The sequence below is a fragment of the Myotis brandtii genome, unplaced genomic scaffold, assembly GCF_000412655.1.
Source record: "Myotis brandtii unplaced genomic scaffold, ASM41265v1 scaffold544, whole genome shotgun sequence".
NCBI classification, from domain to species: Eukaryota; Metazoa; Chordata; class Mammalia; order Chiroptera; family Vespertilionidae; genus Myotis; species Myotis brandtii.
Window position 1 is genome coordinate 496560 of NW_005370008.1, and position 20833 is coordinate 517392.

Below are 20833 nucleotides of genomic sequence, written 5' to 3' on the forward strand. Positions count from 1 at the left end.
GGGCAATGGGGGGATAAGGACACATATGTAATACCTTAATCAATAAAGAAAAAAAAATGATAGAGGTCATTGCAGGGTTTTGAGCATGACTTATGCTTTTAAAAGATGACTCTGGGAGAGGTCCAAAATGGTGGTGGCTTTAGAGGATGCTGAACCCACCCCCTGTGATGAGCAAACTCAAATAAACACCTATATAGTGAGCAATTACTCCTGCATGACAACTGAGGGCTGAATGAACAGAGAAGACTGGGAAACCACAGGAGCCCTCTGGGAGCTGAGGGAACGCCTCTGAGCTGGAGGAGCTGGTGAGTGCCATTGTTTACATCCCCCTCCACTTCAACAGGGTGAGCAGGGGCTTTACTTGGGTGCTTGGGCTTACCTGCAAGATCACCACAGTGAGTTCCCAGCTACATTGCCCAGGGCCTTTTGCCTCCAAATAAAAGAAGCTAACAGGGATATCAGCATCACTTGCACCTTCTGGCCTCTCTGCAGGGAGCCCTCCAACCTCTCAAGCCAACACTGCCAGTGCTGCATGCACCTGACCCACTCCAACCAGCTTCTTAAAACTACCTGGCAATAAAGCCTCACCGATATCATTCTACACCAAACAACATGAGAGACTGTACAGAGAAGGCTGGGGAGCCACAGGAACTCCCTGGGTCGGAGGTGCCAGTAAGCGACATTGTTTATGTCCCCCTTCCATAGGGGGGGCGGGGGGCTCTCTCCAGGTGCTCTGGCATATCTGCAAGGTCACTGCAGCACGTTCCCAGACACCTCACCCAAGCCCATTTTGCCCCTGAATGAGGGAACAAGCAGGATCAACAGGGCATTACTACCTGCATTTGACCTCCCAACCCAGAGCATCTCCAACTTGACAGACCAGGGCCCTGAAAACCTTAGCACCTACTCAGCACCCTACTAGCCTGCCAAAACCACCCGGCATACACATCCTATACAGAGGTCATTTCTACATAAAGCCACTTTTCCGAGACTGGAAGAAATAGCTATTGTGTCTAATTCATATAAGCAAACATGGAAAGTCAAAATGACAAACGGAATCTCTCTCAAATAAAGGAAAAAGAAAATTCTCCAGGAAAAAAAGCTCTAAGGAAATGAAGACAAGTAATTTGCCTTATAAAGAATTTTTTTAAAATAGTCATAAGGATGCTCACCAAACTTGAGTGTGGAATAAAGGAACTCAGGGGGAACTTTTTTTTTTTTTAAATATATTTTATTGATTTTTTACAGAGAGGAAGGGAGAAGGAAAGAGAGTTAGAAACATCAATGAGAGAGAAACATCGATCAGCTACCTCCTGCACAGGCCCTACTGGGTATGTGCCCGCAATGAAGGTACATGCCCTTGACCAGAATCGAACCAGGGACCCTTCAGTCCGCAGGCTGACGCTCTATCCACTGAGCCAAACCAGGGCTCAGGAGAAACTTTTACAAAGAGAAGGTATAATAAACAGGCAGACCTGAAGAATACAACTGGCATAAAAAAACCATGAAGGAACCAACAGCAGATTACATGATACAGAAGAAAAGATCAATGACCTGGAAGACAGAATAGTGGAAATCTATAAATCAGAACAGCAAAAATAAAAAAATTATAAAACACAAGGATAGTAAGGGACCTCTGGGATAATTTCAAGTGCTCAAACACTCTTATTATAAGGATCCTAGGAGGAAAAAAAAGAGGGAAGGATCAGAAATCTTATTTATAGAAATAATGGCTGAAAACTCTCCTAACCTGGGAAAGAAAACAGACATCCAGGTCAAGGAAGCACATAGGGTTCCAAACAAGATGACCCAAATAGACCCACATCAAGTCATATTGTTACTAAATGGTAAAAGTTAAAGATAATGAGACAATCGTAAAGGAAGCAGGAGAAAAATGAGTTACATACAAAGGAAACCCCATATGGCTATCAGCTGATTTCTCAGCAGCAACTTTACAGGTTGGAAGGGAGTGGAAGGACATCTTTAAAATGCTACAAGAAAGGAACTGATAGTCTAGATAAAGTTACCCAGCAAAGCTATCATTCAGATTTAAAGGAGAGGTAAAGGTTTCCCAGACAAACAAAAACTAAAGGAGTTCATCATTATTAAACCAGTTTTACAGTAAATATTGAAGGGTCTTCTTTAAGCAGAAAAGGCCATAAGCAGAAATAAAAAGTATGAGGAAAAAATCTACCAGGTAAAGCCAAATATTTAATAAATATAGCCAATCTAACATTTAAAAAGCTACTATGGCCGAAACCGGTTTGGCTCAGTGGATAGAGCATCGGTCTGCGGACTGAAAGGTCCCAGGTTCGATTCCGGTCAAGGGCATGTACCTGGGTTGCGGGCACATCCCCGGTAGGAGATGTGCAGGAGGCAGCTGATGGATGTTTCTCTCTCATCGATGTTTCTAACTCTCTATCTCTCTCCCTTCCTCTCTGTAAAAAATCAATAAAATATATTTTTAAAAAAAAAAGCAGTAATAAAAAATTAAAAAAAATAAAAAAATAAAAAGCTACTATGAAGGTCAAAAGAAAAAAGTAATGGTGGCTGAACCAGAATGTACTTTGGAGAAATAGTAAAATGGTCAGACTGGAGATATATTTTACAAGTAGTGCCAATGAGTTTTTGTTATGGGATTAGTGCAAAAAGTGATGTTAAAAGATGTATTGAGCCCTAACCGGTTTGGCTCAGTGGATGGAGTGTCAGCCTGTGGACTCAAGGGTGCCAGGTTCGATTCCGGTCAAGGGCATGTACCTTGGTTGCGGGCACATCCCCAGTAGGGAGTGTGCAGGAGGCAGCTGATCGATGTTTCTAACTCTCTATCCCTCTCCCTTCCTCTCTGTAAAAAATCAATAAAATATTTTTTTTTAAAAAAAAAAGGACTCAAAAGATGTGCCAAAACCGGTTTGGCTCAGTGGATAGAGCGTCGGCCTGCGGACTGAGGGGTCCCAGGTTCGATTCCGGTCAAGGGCATGTACCTGGGTTGCGGGCACATCCCCAGTAGGAGATGTGCAGGAGGCGGCTGATCGATGTTTCTCTCTCATCGATGTTTCTAACTCTCTATCTCTCTCCCTTCCTCTCTGTAAAAAATCAATAAAATATATTTTTAAAAAAAAAAGGACTCAAAAGATGTATTGAATAGTCACATGATTCTTACACAACTCAAAAAATATTTAACTTCATTTATAACTTAAAATATTCAGTTTTAAAGGTGTAAAACTAATTATATTGGAACCAGAGTAAAAAAAAAGAGACCCCCTCCCAATTTATGTTGCAATGCATATTTTTAAAAAATGATTGCTTTTATTTTATAACATATGAGGTTTAATCCCTGAAAATTTGTTTTCTTAATAAACTCCCTCTCTATGTTTTCTCATGTATAATCAAAAGAAAAGTTTATGTAGGAACAGTGCTAGAGACCCAAATTTCAAAAGGTTGGTGGTAATCCTCTAGTTATTTAATAGGTACTTCTTAAATAGAATAGTACACAGAATCACCAAAAACCAAAGACTGCAAGCAATTCAAATATTTTACCCAAAATACAAGACTCCAAATGAAATTGGGTTATTTAAAAATAGTGCATCTAAAATTTAAGAACTAAAGTTACAAAATAGTTCTAAATGCTAAGGACTAAGTATGTGTTTTTACATAAGATGCCCATGAAAGACTACCAGTCCCAAATGATGTTATACTATGATTACTCTTCACACAGCATGATTTCAAAAGTATAGGGTAATTTTTAATGGGCTAAAAGAAAATTCTAGGGCAATCAAAATTTAAATCATTACCACTTAATGGGTTTAGAGTTACTGTGAAAATGGCTTGAGTATTTTTTTTTTTTTGGCATGATTTCTTTGCTATATCAACTAAGCTAGCATGCAAACTACTCTACGTGTGAGTGTATCTGTTCCACATATTATTCTACACCATGGAAACCCAGTGCATTCCAGCCTTTAAATGCTAATTAGTTTGAGAAAATCACATATGTATAGCTCAGCAAAATTGTTGTAGAACAGCTTTTATCCAGAACATCAATCAAGTTCTTTTATTAAAATTGGCAAGTGACCATAATCCCTTCTTTTACCACTGCCTGAGCTGTTTAAAAAAAGTAAGTACCTGGCACAGATATAGAATCCTCTGCACACCTGTGATAACTGCTCTAAGGATCTGAGATCCAAATCACTAGACACCACCCATCGGAAGATGTACATCAGGACCTCCATTGGCAGCACTGTAAAAGAAAAGCACCCTTTCAGTGACTCTCCTGACAGCCTACTGTCTCGTTCTCAGGGCAGATACCTTTATGTATTCCTACAAATTTATGAATCACACCTTCAGTATTGCTCAGACATAAAGCATGAGTGTATTTAACTACCCCAAAGTAATAATGGTTACTAACATGAAGACACAAATATCTTTGGGTGTGTGTGTGTTTTTTTCGGAATAGAATAGATCTGAAGCTACTTTTATAAAGCACCCCTATCCCTTGGACGATCTTTTGCCACCAAGATATATTAAAATAAGTGTGCTAGAAAAATAATCTACTATATATATATGTGTGTGTGATTGCATTTAACAGTAAAAGTTATTTTTGAAAATTTCTAACTGTCCCCATGACAAATGAAACACTTAACATATGAAAAGAAAAAAAACCATTCATTTTTAAACATTCAGCTTATCTCAGGACTACTGTCCAACTTGGCTGAAACATCTGATGATACCAGTACTCCTCCAATTTTCTTAGGACAGCCCCCAACAACTCAAGACACTCACGCTCTTAGATCTTCAGTGAAGGAAGTATGGCATCCTTGAACAATGGCACTACAAACTCTGATCTACTTCGGACTTTGAAAAGCTTATTAGTATACACAAACCGTAATTATAACTAGATCTCCAATCTTATTTTGAACTAGACCAAGCTATCTGACCTCGGAAGTTTGGAAATCTAAAATCTAAGGTTAAAGTATTTCTCATGGACTGATAACAAGCGTAAATTCTCACCTGATATGTGAGTCTGACTGCTCTCCAGTTCGGGCTGACACAGTTTGAGCACAGACTCCTGAAACGTGAGCTGCTGCTGGAAGTAGGACAACAGATCTGCCATCTTGCTATCATCATCGTTATCTTCAATGCTGCAAAAGGAGGGAGGTGAGTACACTAAGGGCCTCCATCTACAAACATAGCTTAGTAACTGATTTTTCATAGTATTTTCAAATCTTCTTGATAAAAAGTCATCTAAAAGCCAACTTCTTACTGCTTTTTTCTTTGATGTGATAAAAGTGTGCCCTGACTTGAAGAGTACCATAACAAAGCTTCAGCAAATTTAATTCCCACCCAGAAAGATTTAGAATTTTGGAATACAAATGTTGAGATTTAATTTATTAGTTTCATTGTAGAGATTTCATGTGTTAATGAAAAAGATAATTTCACATGATTTTTAAAATCTTATGTAAACATATTCTTTTAAAAGTGACTGTTATCCATCTAATTGGATAAAAGTCAAATAAACAGATGTCATTAGAGGTAGTACTTACCAAGGGTTTTCTAACAGATGTGCCTTATCACCCTACATTTAGAGGAAAATGTGTAACTTAAAAAATCTTAGCAGGGTCCACAAATCATCTACCAATATAAACAAACATGTAGAGTTCCATTTTTGCTGAAAGTAACCTTAAAAATGATCAGATGTACCAAATGGCTTAGATGAGGATGAAGTTAGGAAACCTTATTATAATACAACAAAGGGTGAGTGTGGTTGAGTCTAAATGGATTCAAGAGCTACTTTATCAACATTTTGCAAAAGGCAAAAAAAAAAAAGCAAAGACTTTTAGGGCTTATTATATATGATAAAAAACACACAAATGTATCTTTAAAGAACTTACATAGCATCAAGGTTTGTATAAAGGAACTGTACAGAAAAAAAATGCTTCTTTAATACAAATTTCCTTAACAACACTTGGAGTCTATTTCTAAAACTGGCTAAGAACTGGGTGCAAATGATTCTACCCAAATTTTAAAGGGGCTTAGCAAAAGCCCAAATGATTCCTTTTAAGTAGGAACTACCTTACACTATTAGATCTAATCTGCCAAACAATATTATTGGCCCAAAAGTTCAAATAGGCCATTAATAATGACTTCATTGGGATATTTTTAATGTGGCTTATCCAAAGCTTAAGTGCTAGTACTATAAGCAGTTAACAAACACTGGTAATAAACATAAGTTATTGATAAAGGAAACATCTTAATTATTTCATGGCAGAAATAATATAACAGATAATATAATGTCTTATTACCCAAACTCTATTTTTCTAGGTGTTCATCTTTTTTAAAAAATATATTTTTATTGATTTCAGAGAGGAAGGGAGGGAGAGATAGAAACATCAATGATGAATCATTGATTGGCTGCCTCCTGCACGCCCCCTACTGGGGATCAAACCCACAACTTGGACATGTGCCGTAACAGCAACCTCCTGGTTCAAAGGTCAGTGCTCAACCACTGAACCACATCAGCCAGACGGCGTTGTTCATTTTAAACCTGACATTCTCTCATGGGTTCAGACTCCCTTCCCTTCTATTATCAGCAAATTGGGCTTCTGGGGATAAAGGGGTTGAGCCAAAATAATTTTATAATTGTTTTGCAAATAGCTTCAAAAGTACTGACTTCAAAATACATTCTCTTGATCTTTATCATATAAAACCATCATGACTGACTCAAGAGCTGGGTCTATCCAATGAAATATGGCTTATTTGGGGAGTGCTTATATCCTGCACCTGTGCTTTTAAACCCACGTTACAGTTAATGATATTCCACCTACATACCTTAAGGAATAATAAACTAAGTCTTGTTACAATTCAGCATTTTCCTAATAAAATGAAAAACCCCCTTGTAAGTGAAATGTATAGTTTCAAACATATACAAAAGGAGAAAGACTAGTGTAATGAAACCCTATTTCAACCATTATTAACACTTTTCAATTCTGACCTAATTACACTTTAATAGTTTTGACTTTAAATAGGTTTCAAAAAGTTGAAATATGCCCTGTAATTTACTCCTTTCAACAATCACTGCTTTTATAAAACAATTCTTTCATCACCTTATTTCTGTTGTGTCTATTTAAAATGTGCCTTTCCATATTGTAATATTAAATTCCCCTAATTAAAAATTTCTATAACTTTATCAACAAGTCTTTATACTACACACTATACGACTTAAAAGAAAAGTACCATCTTCTGATCATGTTAAGAGTCAACAGGCCAAAGACGCTTAATTTTAACAAACTCTATGTATTACTGTCTATCAAATTATATACGCACTAGCTGTTGCCAACGCCATCACCATCTGGAGACCGGGTATAAGTAATCTTGAACTCTATATCAGGTACAAGTTGCATAGCCCTACGATAAAACTTGATGGCTAAAAGAAGAAATAAAGCTAAATTAGCTATGACCACACATTTTTGTCATTTCCTTTGATTACCCTTAACTGTGGTTTAGTTTGGTAACTTTCTTTACAAACTGCCAAATTCCCTTTATCTACATGCCACAGTAGTTCAGTCCAAACCTTACTACTCAGAAATAATCTTTCTTTTTCCTAAAGCTAACATGTTACAGAAACTTAAGGTGTTGCATTTTACTGGTCTTTTAGCCCTTCCCATCTTTTTCCCCCCCGGCCTCTTATGTATTGCCAGAAGTGATCTTATGTAGATGTCTTTCTTCAAACTTTGAAAATGCAATTGCTACAGCCCCAACAAAAAAACTGTTAAGCAAATTTTTCTTTCTAAAACAGAGTTAAGGAAAATCAAATGCTCCCTAGTGGGTGGAATAAAGAGAAGAGTTTTTTGGAATTTATTTTTCAAATCCAACTTTAGTCCAGCTGCCTCTCATTTAGCTAAATAACCTTTAAAACCTGTTTTTGTTTTTGTTTTAAATAAATCTCCTGGGCTGGGGTTTAGAGCTATAATATTTGATAATATCTTACACGGTAATATACCAATAGAACGTGGGGCTGTAGAGGCCAACTAGATGAAGTCTACTTAATTCAATACACTCTGCCATGTTGTTTTTTTACTCTGGGTGAATCACTGTACACTACGTGGAGGTGGGAATTTTTCAAATTAATTATGACTATGGAGAGATATTAATTGGATCCTTTTAATATCTCAAAGTGACAAATATCACTAGAAGAAATTTGCAAATAATGCAATAATTCTGAAAATGTTATTTTAGGGGCATATTCAAGGGTTCCGAGCAAAATAATATTTCCTATGCCCCAATTATTAGCTTTACTATGACAAAATGAAAGCCCAAATACAAACATAATATAGCAAATAGCCCCATTACTGTGTTTACTTATGTATTTCTATTAGCCTACTAATAGAAACAAAGTTAAAGGGTATTCCTTCACAGATAACATAAATTAGAACTTAGAAAATATGTTCCTCAATGGATCCTTAATATTCCCCTCCCCTGAAGTAATTTCACTTATAAAAGAAGCATAATCTATTCTTAAATAAGTAGTAATATTTTTAAGACTTTAATAATGAAGGATATTAAAACCTAAATATTAAAATAAATCATTTTACTCATCCTATCAATATTATGTTTCCCAGCAATATTTTTTTTGAAAAGAGTAAGGTTATATAGAAATACAATTTTTATTTCTGATAGTTTAAGAACCAATTTCAAATATAGGGAGATTGATGTTCTATACCAAATATATTCTATAAAATTTATTCTATAAAATATATTCTAGAAATAAAATTTCTCAGTAACAAAGAGTCATTATTCAGAAATGTCATGACAGTATGACCCTGAGTTTTTACCTTCATAGAGAGCTCCATTTTGTTCTTCTTCTACTGCTTTTAGGAAGAGTTCTCGAGCCTATAAAAATAAACGTTGGAAAATATTTTGAAAATCAGTATTAAAAATGAGTATGAATAGCAGAGAATAGTCCTCTCAACAAATGGTGCTAGAACAACTGGACATCCATAGGCAAAATAACAAACCTCGACCTAAACCTCACATCTCACATAAACATTAACTTGAACATGATCATGGACTTAAATTAAAATGTTTTAAACTTTTAGGAAAAAAATGATAAAGAAAATCTTGGAGACCTAGCAGTAAGCAAAATTCTTATACTTCACACCAAAAACACAAGCCATAAAAGTTGATAAATTGGACCTCATCTAAGTTAAAAACGTGTTCTGCAAAATATTCTGTTAAAGAAGATGGAAAGACAAACTATAAACTGAGAGAAAGCATTTAGAAAACAAAATGAACTCTCAAAACTCAACACTAATAAGCAATCTAATTAGAAAAGATAAACCAAAATTTCACAGAGAAGATATAAAAGCTGGAAATAGCACATGAAAACAGCGCCATTAGACATTAGGAAAAGATAAATTAAAATTACAATGATGTGACCCAGCCAGTGTTGCTCAGTGGTTAAGCATGGACTCATGAACTAGGAGGTCATGGTTTGATTCTGGTCTGGCCAGATGTCTGGCTTGTGGGCTCGATCCCCTGTAGAGGGCATGCAAGAGGCAGCCAATCAATGATTCTCTCTCATCATTAATGTTTCTGTCTCTCCCTCTCCCTTCCTCTCTGAAATAAATAAAAATGTATTTTAAATAAGTACAATGAAGTATTACTATACACCTATCAGAATGGCTAAAGTTAAAAAATAATGACACACCAAATGCTGACTAGGATGCAGAGACACTGGATCACTCGTACATGGCTGAGGGAACATAAAATGGTACAAACACTCTGTAAAACAGTTTGGCAGTTTCTTTTTTCTTTTAATATATAGATATAGCTATAGCTATAGCTATAGATATAGATATAGATTAGATAGAGATAGAGATATTTACATTGATTTTAGAGCGAGAGGAAGGGAAAGGGAGAGAGAGAGAGAGAGAAACATCTATGGGAGAGAAACATCAATCAGCTGCCTCCCGCATGCCCCCTACTGGGGATCAAGTCCTGACCAGGAATCGAACCAGTGACCTCTAGGTTCACAGGATGATGCTCAGCCAAAGCCACACCTGTGGGACTATGGCAGTTTCTTTTAACCAAAGATGCACCTACCTAGAAATTACACTCTTAGGCCAAAGAAATGAAAACTTATATTCATGCAAAACCTGCACATGAATAGTCACAGCAGCTCTATACATAATAGCCAAACACTGGAAACAACCCAAATGTCCTTCAACTGGTGGATAGTTAAAGAAATTGGGTATCCATAACATGCAATACTACTGAGCAATAAAAGGAACAAACTTTTTATACACACAACTTCAATGGATCTTAAAGGAATTATGCCAATCTCAAAAGTGTATGGTTCCATTTACATAGTATTTTTTAATATTAAAATTATATGCTTCAAGTCAAGATGATGGTGTAAACATGGTATTTGCCATCTTCCACAACCACATCAAAATTACAACTAAAACAATCAGCATTCAGAACCACCTGAAATCTAGCTGAAACGAAGTCCTACAACTAGGGGATTGAAGAAGCAGTACATCAAGACTGGTAGGAGGGGTGGAGACGTGGGGTGAATTGTGAACCGGTTGGTCCCACTCCCATGTATGGTAGTTTAAAATCAGGAGGAATGTCTTGGCTGTGGAGGTTTCCCTGAGGAGCGAAGGGTCCCAGCCCCACATCAGGCCCCCCAGCCCAGGCTAGCCCAGGCCAGTGCTGGGAAGAGAAGCCCCTGTAACTTCGGACTGTAAAAACCAGAAGGGATTGTGGCTGAGTGACATGGAGGCTGCTGCCTCAGGCAGCTCCTCTTAAAGAACCCATGCACGGTCTCACTCCCTCTGAGCTCCAGCACTAGAGCAGCAGCTTGAAAGGAACCTGGGACATTCAAGAAGGAACTAACTTGTGTGGAATCAGGGCAAGAGCTGGAGAGGCAGCTTTCTCCCAGACAGAAGTGCTGGCAGAGTTCATTGCTCCTTTGCTGAGATCTCTCTGCCACAGAGCGACAGGCCAGTGCCATATCTGAATCTCCATCAACTTGGCTCACACTTTTTGCCCTGCCCTGGTGATTCCTTGAAACCCCACCCCTCCTTACTTGCAGGCTCAACCAAGCCATTTGCAGTGCCTTTTCCATACAACTGGCTTCATGCTTCAGACTTTCCTAAAGTCTCTCAAACAAGCAGCAGCTGGCCTCAGCATGCCCCGTACCTCTCAGTAAGTGGCCCCAGGTTTGGCACTAGTGGCAGACCACCTTGGTTCACAGCTCGGCCTCTCTGGGACACCTCCAAGCCCAATACAAGTAGAAGCCATCTGTAGATTGCTTTGTAGTACATGCTGGGTAGCCGCAGGCAGGGCACAGGGAGTGACTGACTTTGCACCTCCCAGGAGGCCAGTTTTGACTACTCTGGATTACAACTCTACCACCTCCACAGGTGACACACTCAAGGGGCAGACTCGGTGAGCAACAAAGCCCCACTGAAGCAAGTCCAGGGCTCCATAGGGTTGGCTCCTGCATAGCAGCTCTTCTGCTGTAGTTGCAGTCGATCCTTGCAACTGATTGGCTTGGGGACAAATCCCTCCCAGTGACGCCTACATCAATCAATGTTCAACTACAATAGGACAGTGCACAGCTCACACAAGGGCATACCTGGAGCGCCCAGCTCAGGTGACTGGGGAGGCTGAGCCACTGGGCCCTACAGGACATCTACTACATATACAAGTTCACTCTACCAAGTCCTGGAGACACAGCTAATCTACCTAATACATAGAAATAGACACAGGAAAGCAGCCAAAATGTGGAGACAAAGAAACATGCCACAAATGAAAGAACAGAGAAAATCTCCAGAAAAATAACCAAATAAAATAGAAGCAAGGAAACTATCAGATACAGAGTTCAAAACAATGGTTATAAAGATGCTCAAGACGTCGGCCTGCGGACTGAAAGGTCCCAGGTTCGATTCGGGTCAAGGGCATGTACCTGGGTTGCGGGCACATCCCCAGTAGGAGATGTGCAGGAGGCAGCTGATCGATGTTTCTCTCTCATCGATGTTTCTAACTCTCTATCCCTCTCCCTTCCTCTCTGTAAAAAATCAATAAAATATATTTAAAAAAAAAAAAGTTCATAGAGCCAAAGAAACACCAATGGTATTTATTAAATGCTCTCTGTGCCAGGCATTGATTTAAACCTTCTTGAATGAATTAACATACTTAATATTAAAAACAAAGCTATTACAAGTTATGCCATGTAACAGATAAGCCACTGAGGCAGAGGGAGGGCGAGTAAATTACCCAAGATCACATGACCAGTAAGTGGCTGAGATAGGATATGAACACAACAGTAGAGTAGAGGACGCTGAGAATCAAATCAAGAATTTGGAATATAAGAAAGCAAAAAATACCAATCAGAAGGTCAGAAAGAAAAAAGAATCCAAAAATATGAAGATAGTGTAAGGAGCCCCTTGGACAACTTTAAGTGTACCAACATTTGTTTCATGGGGGTGCTGGAAGAAGAAGAAAGGGAGCAAGAAATTGAAAACCTACTTGAAAAAATGATGACAAAAAACTTCCCTTACCTGGTGAAAGAAATAAACATATAAGTCCAGGAAGCACAGAGAGACCCAAACAAGATGAACCCAAAGAGGCCCACACCAAGGCACATCATTATTAAAATGCCAAAGATTAACGACAAAGAGAGAATCTTAAAAGTGGTAAAAGAAAAGCAGTTAGTTACCTATAAGGAAGCACCCATATGACTGTCAGCTGATTTCTCAATAGAAACTTTGCAGGCCAGAAGGGAGTAGCAAGAAATATTCAAAGTGATGAAAAAGCAAGGACCTATAACCAAGATTACTCTACCCAGCAAAGCTATCATTGAGAATTGAAGGTCAGATAAAGAGCTTCACAGACAATAAAAAGCTATAGGAAACCAGTATTACATCACCACCAAAGCAGTATTACATGACATGTAAAGGGTCTTCTTTAAGAAGAAGATAAAAAATATGAACAATGAAATGGTGATACATATCTATTTACAATTGATTCTAAAAAATCAAAATAAATGAACAAGCAGAACAGAAACAGACTCATAGACACAGACAACATTGTGATCGGAGGAATGTTAGAGGGATGGATGAAAAAGGATAAGGGATTTAGAAGTACAAATTAGTCATAGTCCATGGACACAGACAATAGACAGGTGAAGGCCTGGGGGGTGCGTGAGACATGGGTGGGGGACATAGGAGAAAAATGAGGGACATCTGTAATACTCTCAACAATAAAATAAAATTTATTCAAATTTTAAAATATTAAAATTATAGAAATGGAGAATAGATCAGTTGTTGTCAGTAGTTAGGAATGGCTGGGGAGGAGGGAGAGACGAGAGAGTGTAACTGTAAAGGTATAGCAAGAGGGAGCCTTGTGGTGACAAGATGATTGTGTACCTTGATTGTGGTGGTGGTTACATGAAGCTTCACATTAATAAAATTGCACAGAACTATTTATTTACATACACACACAAAGTGCTTCTAAATCTAGGAAATCTGAATAAGCCCCATGCATTGTACCAATGTATATTTCCTAGTATTATAGCTATGTAAGACATCACTACCAAGGGAGAATGGGAAAAGAGTCCAGAAAACTTCCCTGTACCTGTGAATCTGTAATTATTTTAAAATTAAAACAAGGGTCCTAATATATGGTGACAGGAAAATATTTGACTTTGGGTGGTGGGCACATGGTGCAATATATAGATCTTGTAACATAGAAACCCACTCCTGAAACCTATATAACATGTTGACCAATATCACCCCAATCAATTTAATAAAAACATAAAAATTAAAACAAAATGAACATGGAAGTTTTTAGTTATCATGGTAATGTCAATTATTTAATGGCAAATTACTTGTAAATAAAAACTTGGATCTGATGGTATAAAGATGACAGCTTCTGTGGTACAGGAGAATAATGAAAAGTAAGATGGGGTGCTGTGCCCACTTCATGAGAATAAGTAATAATAAAGAAGTAAATAATCAGACAGCATCCAAAATTTTTTCAGTGGGAGCACTTTGAAAATTTTCCAGAATAAGGATGTGATTAATACATCATTATAAATTTGTTCAATTCAAAATATAACAAAATATTGCATTAAGACCTTTGAAAAAGTGTTAACATTTGAATAATTTTTTTGCCCTTCTGTAATAAATTCAGAGGCATCAACCTCTAAGAGACCAAGTGAATCTCAGAGATCAATAAATTATCAAAGTCAGGTCCATGAAGATAGTGTACCTGCAGGAAAGAAGCCCATAAGGAGTAGTGATATCACCCAAAGTACTGAGAAGTGAGGGATGGATAAACTGGTATACTTGTCAAAGTATTTTTCAAGTACGATGTCCATAATACTTAACTTTTCTTCTTTTGCCAGTTCTTGCTTTCCTTTGGTGTCTGCTGCTTTCAGAAAAGAGCCTCTTGCTGTTCTGCAAGATCGAGTTTCTAAAGTGCTAGAGCCTACGCCTGGGGCAAGTTCAAACATCCACTGAGCTCTGAACATCTGGAGTTGTGCCTAGAAGAAAAAATTATTTTAGGACTCCTCTAGAAAGAGTAGCTCAACATGGGAACAATTTGTCAATAGGTCATATCTATCTATCTTATCTATCTATCTATCTATCTATCGTATTTTAGGACTCCTCTAGAAAGAGTAGCTCAACTTGGGAACAATTTGTCAATAGGTCATATATATCTATCTATATATATAAAACCCTAATATGCAAATAGACCAAATGGGGGAACAACCAGTTGCTATGATGTGCACTGACCACCAGGGAGCACACACGGAAAATGGCAGGCGTCAGCCGCAGCAGGATGGTGGAGCAGGTGAGGGGGGCTCCAGACCAACGTGGGGCGCTGGTTGCTGTCATCGGGTGAGCCTCTGGTGGTTACTGAAAATTCTTTGCTCTTGCGCGCCGTGGTCCTGCCCAGCGCTCGCACCCGCAGCCAGCACCAGAGCCGTCAGCGGGTGTGAGCGGCAGCTGCCAACCCCAATCTCCCTGAGGGCTTCTCCACCTCCCCCTGCTCCTGAGGCTGCCCAGCGCTCACATCCGCAGCCAGCACCAGAGCAGCTGCTCGCACCCACTGACAGCTCCAACCCCACTTGCACCTGCAGCCAGCGCCGGAGCTGTCAGCGGGTGTGAGCAGCAGCTGCCAGCCCCAATCTCCCTGAGGGCTTCTCCACCTCCCCCTGCTCCTGAGGGGCAATCAGGGCAGCAGCTGCCGCTCCCACCCACTGACAGCACGGGCCCGCTTGCACCCAGTGCTGGCACTGGCCCCAATTGCTCCGTGCTGTTAGCAGGTGCTAGCGAGGCCAGCGCCATCAGCATGTGGGGGCAGCAGCAGCAGAAGCGGGGCTGCCGGCAGACAAGGAACCAGGGGCCAAGTGGGAGGGGCCAGGCGGGGGCGGGGAGGATGAACTGAGACCTGCCCCTGTGCCCACTGCAGCCTTGCAGCACAGCACCGGCCCACTTGCACCCGATGCTGGCGCTGGCCCCAATTGCTCCATGCTGTTAGCAGGTGCAAGCGAGGCCAGTGCCGTCAGCATGTGGGAGCGGCAGCAGTGGAAGCGGGGCTGCCGGCAAACAAGGGACCAGGGGCCACGTGGGAGGGGCCAGGCGGGGGCATGGAGGATGGGCTGAGACCTGCCCCTGTGCCCACTGCAGCCTCGCAGCTCACAGTTCCTTTCAAGGTACACGAATTCGTGCACTGGGCCTCTAGTATGTATGTATGTATGTATGTGTGTATATATATTTTTTTCTCTAAAATCAGAAAACACTCTTTTAAATTACTAAGTTAATACCAATAAACGCCTATTCTAAAATAATTTTCTGCTTAAAACTTGAAAAATATAATGAAAATTTGCCTAAAATAAGATTGTCTACACAGGAAATATCTAATGGCATGGGAAAAACAAGTTTTAATTAGAATAAAAAATATACACCATCACTTAGGCACTCAACTTAGATGCTTTCAAACATTTGTTTCCTTGGAATATACCACCTAGCAGATGTTGAGTGCTGCTAAAATTTCTGTACGCAAACTCAACATTATCCGTTAACAGCCCTTCTCTTTTTTAATAAGAAAATATGTTTTCTAATACATATCATTAATCTTTTTCAAATACAGGATAAGTGAAGTCCCCTGTGTGGTGGACTGTGCTGTGCTGCCACATCCCCCAACTGCTGGGATTCCCTCAGCTGTTAGCCCTTTTGGGGTATTGCCTCAGCAAGATCACACTCCCTTCCCAGGTGATTCCTACCCAATGATACATCTATGAAAGCAATCAGTGACTGAAAAAGCCTGCCTCTCAAAGGTTCTTCCATCCTCAGAACTTCCACAGGAATAACGAAGGTGATCCGTTAAGACTGCACAGCAGCTCAACTCCCCCCAACTCTGGCTTCCCTCTCTCCCTTTGAGGTGACCAAACAGTGTTGATCCCAAGAGTACTGCTTTAAATGCCTCCTACGTGGTACTTTCCATCTCCAAGTTTGCTTTCTAGGGAACCCAACCCAAGATGCTCTTCCTCCCAGAGAAGGTCATTACCAGTAGGATTGTGTATTAGTCCTGGCTTTTTAAAAATTATATATATGTTTCTAAAATTTTTTTTCTCTCCATTCTGTACACTGCTTTTTTTTTTTGACATGAAAATGTATTTCTTTTTTTTTCTTATTGTTTAAAGTATTACAAATAGTAGTACATATGTCTCCTTTTTTTCCCCATTGACCTTCAGATCCCACCTTCCTACATCTAACATGTATACCTCTAACCTCAAGAATCTTTAGCAGCACTCTTAATATCTACTAGATGATGCATTCCAAATGAATATTATAAAGCTGAAGAATTCAGTAAGATGCACTTAACAAATTACAATGAATATTTTTCTATTTCAATGCACAAAGATTTACCCCATTCTTTTAAATGGCTGCTGTGTATTTCCCTGTATGGATGCATCATTACTTAACACAAGTGATAGACACTTAGGTTGTATTCCATTTTTCCACATAAACAATGCTACAATAAACATTTCTGTACATGTATATTTACTCGCTTTCTCCATGATTCTTTAGGATTAATTTCCTGGAAGCAGAATTGCTGGTTCAAAGGGAACGTATGTTTCTCATTTTGACCCATATTGTTACTGCCTTCCAAAAAAGTTGTAGCAATTACACTTTCATGTTCACGGCATCAGTGTTCTCATAGCCTGGATGGCAATGGGCATTATTCACCACCAATTTGATCATTTTAAAAAAACTAAGTGTAGATTTAATTTGTATTTTTTAAATTATTAATGAGGCTAGTTATCTTTTCAAATGTTTAATAGCCATTTATATTATTTTTTCCATTAGTTGTCCATTCGTATATTTCTACCTTGTGTTCCTCTTGCTGATTTATAAGATACCCTATATACTGAGGCTATCAATCCTCTGCCCATATGTGGTAAATAGTTTTTACAGTTGATTATTTCTCTTTTGACAGATTTAAGATGTCTTTTGCTATATTTAGGTTTTTAAAATGTTAGGTGGTCAAATCTGTCAATCTTCTTCTTTGAGGTGATGGGTTTTGAGTCATGCCTTAAGCCCAGGTTTGCATACTTTAAACCCAGATACTGAACTACACAGCAGCAATTACTGATACATCTTTTTACAGAAAAAAAAGAAATCTATAACATAGTTATAATTTAAGCATTCTATAAACCAGTATGAAAATACAGTTAAATCCAATGCAAAGCAACCTATAGATCTTCACAATTATGACCAATTGCTGTTTATGTTTGGAAAGCAATGGAATAAGAATTAAATATATACTGAAGAAACATGCCTGCAGATCTGTTTCCGCAGGGCTTTCGTTTTCATCATCATCTGTTCTGATCATATCAGAATGACAGTCTTCCTCAGCTTCTGCCTGAAGAGGGGAAGGAGGGAAACAAATAATCAACATCAGTTTCTCTTTGAAATCTACACTTATCTTAGCTACTTGCCCAATGAAATATAAAGTTGCTTTTCTCTAGATACTTTCCTCACAGGCTCTAGTTTTAAATGTTTTGGTAGGCGGTTAAAAAGAACAACTGTGCTTTGGAAAATAACATTCAGTTGTGGTATAGAGTTCAGCAAATAGTTTTGTTACACAGATCACTTAAAAGATGATGTACATAATCCATATATACATGTTCCTTCTTTTACACTCTGGCATCTTATTAATGTGTGAATATGACTTTTTTCTGCTTAATGTTTTAAATGCACTAGGAAAGCTCCTAAAACCAAAGACATGTAATAGTGAAATGTTTTTTTGTAAAGAAGCCCCTTCTAGTTTATAAATCCAGATTTTTATATATCGCATTAATTAAGATGGAATAAAGCAGGACTGTGCATGGTTTGGAGCTTAACAGAAGTCTCAGATCAATTGCTTTCATTTTATCCTTTTGTTCTCAATAAATGTTTGCTAAATTAAACTGAACCCTACCTTCCAGTGAAGATGCAATGTTGCCTAGGTTCAGTCTGTTAAGTAATAGACTTATTAGCAAATGGGACTTGCTTAACACTTATTGTGGTCAGTCCCATAGAGAAATGTGGCAATCAGGGAAATGACCTTGAAGGTTAGAATAAGTAATAAAAACCGATTTAATTTTACTCATTCCAAAGATGTTAAGTTTCACAATTGCCAATTTTAGTTGTAATTTGCTTCCAGGGGGAAAAAATGTTTGTATTAGCACATATCTTGGAGTACGGTAACTAGTTACGTACTTGAACAACTTTGTAGTGCAACATAAATAAGCCTAGCTTCCTATCTTATCTCTGCGAACCAGACTTCAAGCAGAGGTGCCTTTAAGACTTGAACCAGTTAGTATATGATAAAGTGCTTGGCACACCGTAAAAGCTAAATCAGCAAAGAAATAAATAAGAGGCCAAAACTCAGATGAATTTCCAGAAACTGGAAAATTTGAGCAATACACTTCTTCTGAGTCTTAAGCTGGGAGCTTTCCGTACTAAGAACATCACTAATAGGAAAATACACAAGAAAGAACTTTGAATTTATAGATCCCATTGAGAAATGTATTTCTTCTCAAATAAGAGTCTGCTTTATTATTGTAAACTCTAAGTACAGCTCATTACAAGGGAATTGGGGTGCCCTAGGGTACCCAGGGAACAGCTTTCTCTAACTCGTGCCTAGTGGTCATACTAAACTGACTTCAACACTTCCCCTGCTCTCTCCAGATCCCTGCTCCTGCATATGCTGCTTGAATGATGGCTGGAATGACTATGCCTCCTTCCTCACTTGGCTACTCATCCTTCAAGATTCAGCTCAGGAATCATCCCAGTGGAGGGCATTTGCTGATCCTTTTAATTGCCTCTTTCATTACACTTGTGCTTGTATCACGACACTTAAGACTTGCCCCTTGTGGTGACATTCTATGATTAAGTTTACCACAAATCACCTTACAGTTTTGGTTATATTGAAGGTTTGGTATTGTACCAGGGTCTAGCACTATGCCAGGCTGATAACAGGTGCTCAAAAAAAAAATCGGTTGAATTAACAAATAAAATGCCATGTGGCTAGATAATGCATTTCTCAAGAATGAGGAAACAGGAAACCTATAATACAGATGGCACCTTTCTTCTTCCCTGAGCTCCTGTGTTATCATAGAGTTTTAATCCATTATTACCTTGATTTTGACAGTGTGGCAAAAATGAGAAACTATCAATTTGGGTTTTACGACATTTTTCAATTCAAATACCACTTGAAAGAAGCAGGTCCTCAGCTGTCACCCAGAGATTTTCACTTAGTTTTTCCTAATTGAGTGTGACCTAAATTTCACCTTTCACTTGAGTAGCCCGTGTCTTCATCATTTAACTCCTCTGTTTCACACGTGCGATTAATGAAATGTAAAAAGTTAAGTGCTTAATCCTGGTCAGAGAACCAATTCTGAAAGTTTAGGAGCATAGTCCGTTACTGCTTTCCCTATCCAGATTAATAAAATCAATTCACTCGGCCACTCATTTATTCACAATAAATATTTGAGTGTCTACTGTACGCTAATTCGTTTGGCATCATTTCACTCTTGAGTCCTGCAACCCTAGAGATCAGTTTCTCGGACGGACAATGATTTCAAGCCAAAGCCAGGCAGCCGAGGGCAGAGGCGTCCTAGTCCGGCCTGAAATAGTCCTACGGAATTTGCGTTGTCCATTTCTGGAGCTTAGCTCAGCTTCTCCACGTGCACCGCGCGGCCGCTTCTCAGGCCCTCGCTGCTGAGAGGCGAGACAAAATCCTTCCAAGCCCACGCCGCCTGGCCCGCCTGCCAGCATCCCATCCAGGGCACTGCCGCGTCACGGGGCGCCCGAAGCCCAGGCCTCTCCGTGGGCACGGCTTTGCAGAGGGGGAGCGATCAACAAGTGCCTCCGTTGGCCAGGGCGCCCTCCGGATCCAGAGGCGGCGACGGCTCAGCTCAATCTTTGCTCAATGCTTCGGATAAAATCCCTCGAGAGGAGCGGGGCTGGTTCAGGGTCCTCAGCGAGCCGAGGGGAGGCATTTTTCTCTGCCGTCCTGCAAACCCACTGTCCTGACATAGACCCCGGCTGAGGGTTCAGATGGAAGAAAGCCCGGGGGGTGGGGGTGGGGGGGTCAGGGCTGGCACCCCTCCACTCCTCGGGTCAGAGGTCCTATCATGGGTAGCGGCCGTGCAGCTCCCACCCCTCCCGGTCCCTTCCTGCTCCCTCAGGGTTCCTCCCCGCAGGCCTGGCCCCTCGGCACACCGCACCCCCTCGGCACACCGCACCCCCGCCCCCCAGGTCCCCCCGACCCCCTC

The 20833-nt window shown here is 39.6% G+C and overlaps 1 protein-coding gene across 1 annotated transcript in view; it reads right to left on the reverse strand.

Moving 5' to 3' along the window:
* Positions 1-20833, reverse strand: part of FBXO9 (F-box protein 9) — a 45795-nt gene that overhangs the window by 11501 nt on the left and 13461 nt on the right. Inside the window, exons 3-8 of the mRNA XM_005878085.2 lie at positions 17851-17933; positions 14390-14545; positions 8826-8883; positions 7318-7417; positions 5005-5135; positions 4120-4234 (exon numbers count right to left, since the gene is read on the reverse strand). Coding sequence (XP_005878147.2) covers positions 4120-4234; positions 5005-5135; positions 7318-7417; positions 8826-8883; positions 14390-14545; positions 17851-17933 — 643 coding nt within the window. The remainder of the gene's footprint in view (positions 1-4119; positions 4235-5004; positions 5136-7317; positions 7418-8825; positions 8884-14389; positions 14546-17850; positions 17934-20833) is intronic.